The sequence below is a fragment of the Elephantulus edwardii genome, unplaced genomic scaffold (genome assembly GCF_000299155.1).
Source record: "Elephantulus edwardii isolate Elephantulus edwardi_28Jun2011 unplaced genomic scaffold, EleEdw1.0 scaffold00052, whole genome shotgun sequence".
NCBI classification, from domain to species: domain Eukaryota; kingdom Metazoa; phylum Chordata; class Mammalia; order Macroscelidea; family Macroscelididae; genus Elephantulus; species Elephantulus edwardii.
The window spans coordinates 672,853-675,481 of NW_006399802.1; the positions used below are offsets into that span (position 1 = coordinate 672,853).

The 2,629-nt window shown below is 41.2% G+C and overlaps 1 protein-coding gene across 1 annotated transcript; it reads right to left on the bottom strand.

Moving 5' to 3' along the window:
- Positions 1-588: 588 nt before the first annotated feature.
- On the bottom strand, positions 589-1,557 carry LOC102856844 (olfactory receptor 2S2-like). The gene has a single exon (XM_006886951.1). The coding sequence runs from the start codon at positions 1,555-1,557 to the stop codon at positions 589-591; it is 969 nt and encodes a 322-aa protein (XP_006887013.1).
- Between the last annotated feature and the right edge of the window lie 1,072 nt (positions 1,558-2,629).

Genomic DNA, 2,629 nt, shown 5'->3' on the forward strand with positions numbered 1-2,629 from the left:
CAACATCTCAGAAGCTATTAATATGTTGGAGAACAGATGAGCAGAATTCACTTCCTCTTAGCTGAAAAGATACACAGTTTCTCAAAAAAAGAGTATATTCCCCCAAAAGAGTAAATTCCCAAAAAGCTTTTACAATGAAGACTTTACACTAGTCTCAAATTTATACAGATTGCATCTACTAAAGGAATGCACAAACTGGAAGTTTTTACTTAATCCTTGTTCCTCTGATTCTTCTAGTATATCCAGCAGTGGTGGCAAAGATGCTATGAAACCATCTTACTTCCCTGTATGAACTCTACAATTTAAATACAATGGAGACTTTTTGGTTTGTTCTAATAGCTAATGTCCTCTTTCAGCATTTGCTCATATTGTCAACATTATATTCAATATGAGTGATTATGAAGTCTGCTGTCTTCTGAGGTCATCAAATATATGAGCAAAACCCAGGAGACAGAACAGTTACTTAAACAATCTTTCAAATGCACTTTAGGGTGAAAGATCATCCCAGTTAGCTTGACGTAGTTTTTGAATGCCAGCTGTAAAGACAAGAAGTTATTTCTTCCATGTGTATGAGAACCACAGGAGACCTCATCCAAAATCACAGTTGAAGTGCTTCTGAGCTACCAGGTTCTTCACAGCAGCTGTCACATCCTTGTTTCTCAGACTATAGATGATGGGATTGAGCATCGGGGCCACCACCCCATAGAAGAGGGGTATGAGCTTATCTGAAAGGTTCTGTTTTTCTACCCCCAGTGAATCTTTAGATTTGGGCTTCACATACATGAAAAGCAAAGTACCATAAAAAATGACCACCACAGTAAGGTGAGAAGAACAGGTAGAGAAGGCCTTTCTCTTCCCTTCTGCTGAAGGTATCCTTATGATAGTTGCAATGATGAACATATAGGAGACAGAGATGAACAGAACTGGGCCTGCCAGGAAGATCACATTTGTAACTCCCATGCTGATTACATTGATGGAAATGTCAGCACAGGCCAATTTCAAGACCGCCAAAATCTCACAGGTTAAGTGCTTGATAACGTTGTTACCACAAAAGGGCAACTGAATTGTCAGGGATGTGTGTACCAGAGAAGCAGCGCTACCAATAGCCCAGGAGCTGGCAGCCATAGGCACATAGGTAGTCCTGCTCATGATCATGGGATACCTAAGGGGGCTACAGATGGCCACATAGCGGTCAAATGCCATCATGCCCAGAAGCAGACACTCTGTTCCTGCTGTGGCGAAGGAAAGTGTCATCTGCAATGCACAGGCTGCAAACGAGATTGTTTCCTGGGGTGTCAGGAAGTTGTCCAGGACCAGAGGGACAGAGGCAGTTGTGTAGCAGATATCCAGGAAGGAGAGATTCCCCAGGAAAAAATACATGGGAGTGTGCAGGTGGGAGTCCATGATGGTCACCAAGATGAGAACCCCATTCCCCAGTAGGATCACCAGGTACATCAGCAGCACCAGAACAAAGAAAATCTTCTCCAGTCTTGGGTAACCAGACAGTCCCAGAAGAATGAACTCTGTCAAAGGGGTGGTCCAATTGGTTTTTTCCATGTTGTATCCTCCCCTGTCATTGGCAGTGTATAAAGCAGCTTTCTTCCCTACTGAATAATAGAATATCGGTGCATAGAAAAAGTGACTGAAAGAGATGATAGAGGAGTTTGGTTAATTATTAGATGAAAGCAAGTTATAGCTGCAATAGAACTTACAACAACCGGCATTGGATGAGGGCCTCACATGTTCAGATGTGTGCTAACCAATTTTCTGCTATTGTTAAATCTTGTAAAATGCCATTGTGTGTAAAAATACAACTGCCAGTCAGAGGAAAACTGTGCTTCACACAGTTTTCAATGGCTAATTTTTTGGAAGTATACACCAGGCCTCTCATGTGAGGCACCTTTGGAGGACATAAGTCTTTCTGTTAATAGGCAAGCATGTTAACTGTTTGTACTACCCAAGGACTTAACTTCAAATATTTTTATGACTCCAGTTAATTGCAGTGTGGTGTTGTACAGGAAAAGATGAATGATGGACAGTGAGTGATTAACATTTGTGAACTTGTCTGTGCTATATTCTTTGAAACATCTCATTGAGAATATACTGTCATTTAGTTTTATAGAGGAAGCAACCAAAACACCGAGGAGCTAAAGAATTTGTTATTTAGAGTTAAACAAAAGAGCTGAATTGAATGTGAGTTTCCAATTCTAAGTTCTTTTCACCAAATATTTACCTTACTGCTTTAGTTCACAAATTTTACAAAAAGTTTTGTCTCTCTGATACCAGTTGGGTGTATTCTCTGGTCTATGTCGTTTCCTACTGAACACTCTGTAGTTCATGTGAGAGGTGTCTTGTCAGACAGGGCAGCTCTTCCCCTGAATCTAACAGGCATTTGGCCCAACTCTATTTGACATTTGAGGCAAGAATCCTTGCTTTTGGGAGGTGGTTCTGTGCGCTGTTGGATGTTAGTGTGTTTAACAGTGTCTTTGGCCTCAACCATTAGTTGAATCAGCAGCTTCTCCTCTCCCCTCCCCATTGAAGGTGTAAAAACCAAAAACGTATCCAGGCATTGTCATGTCCTCTGTGAGTATGAAGGGCAAAGATATTAATCTAGCCCAGTAAAAACCTC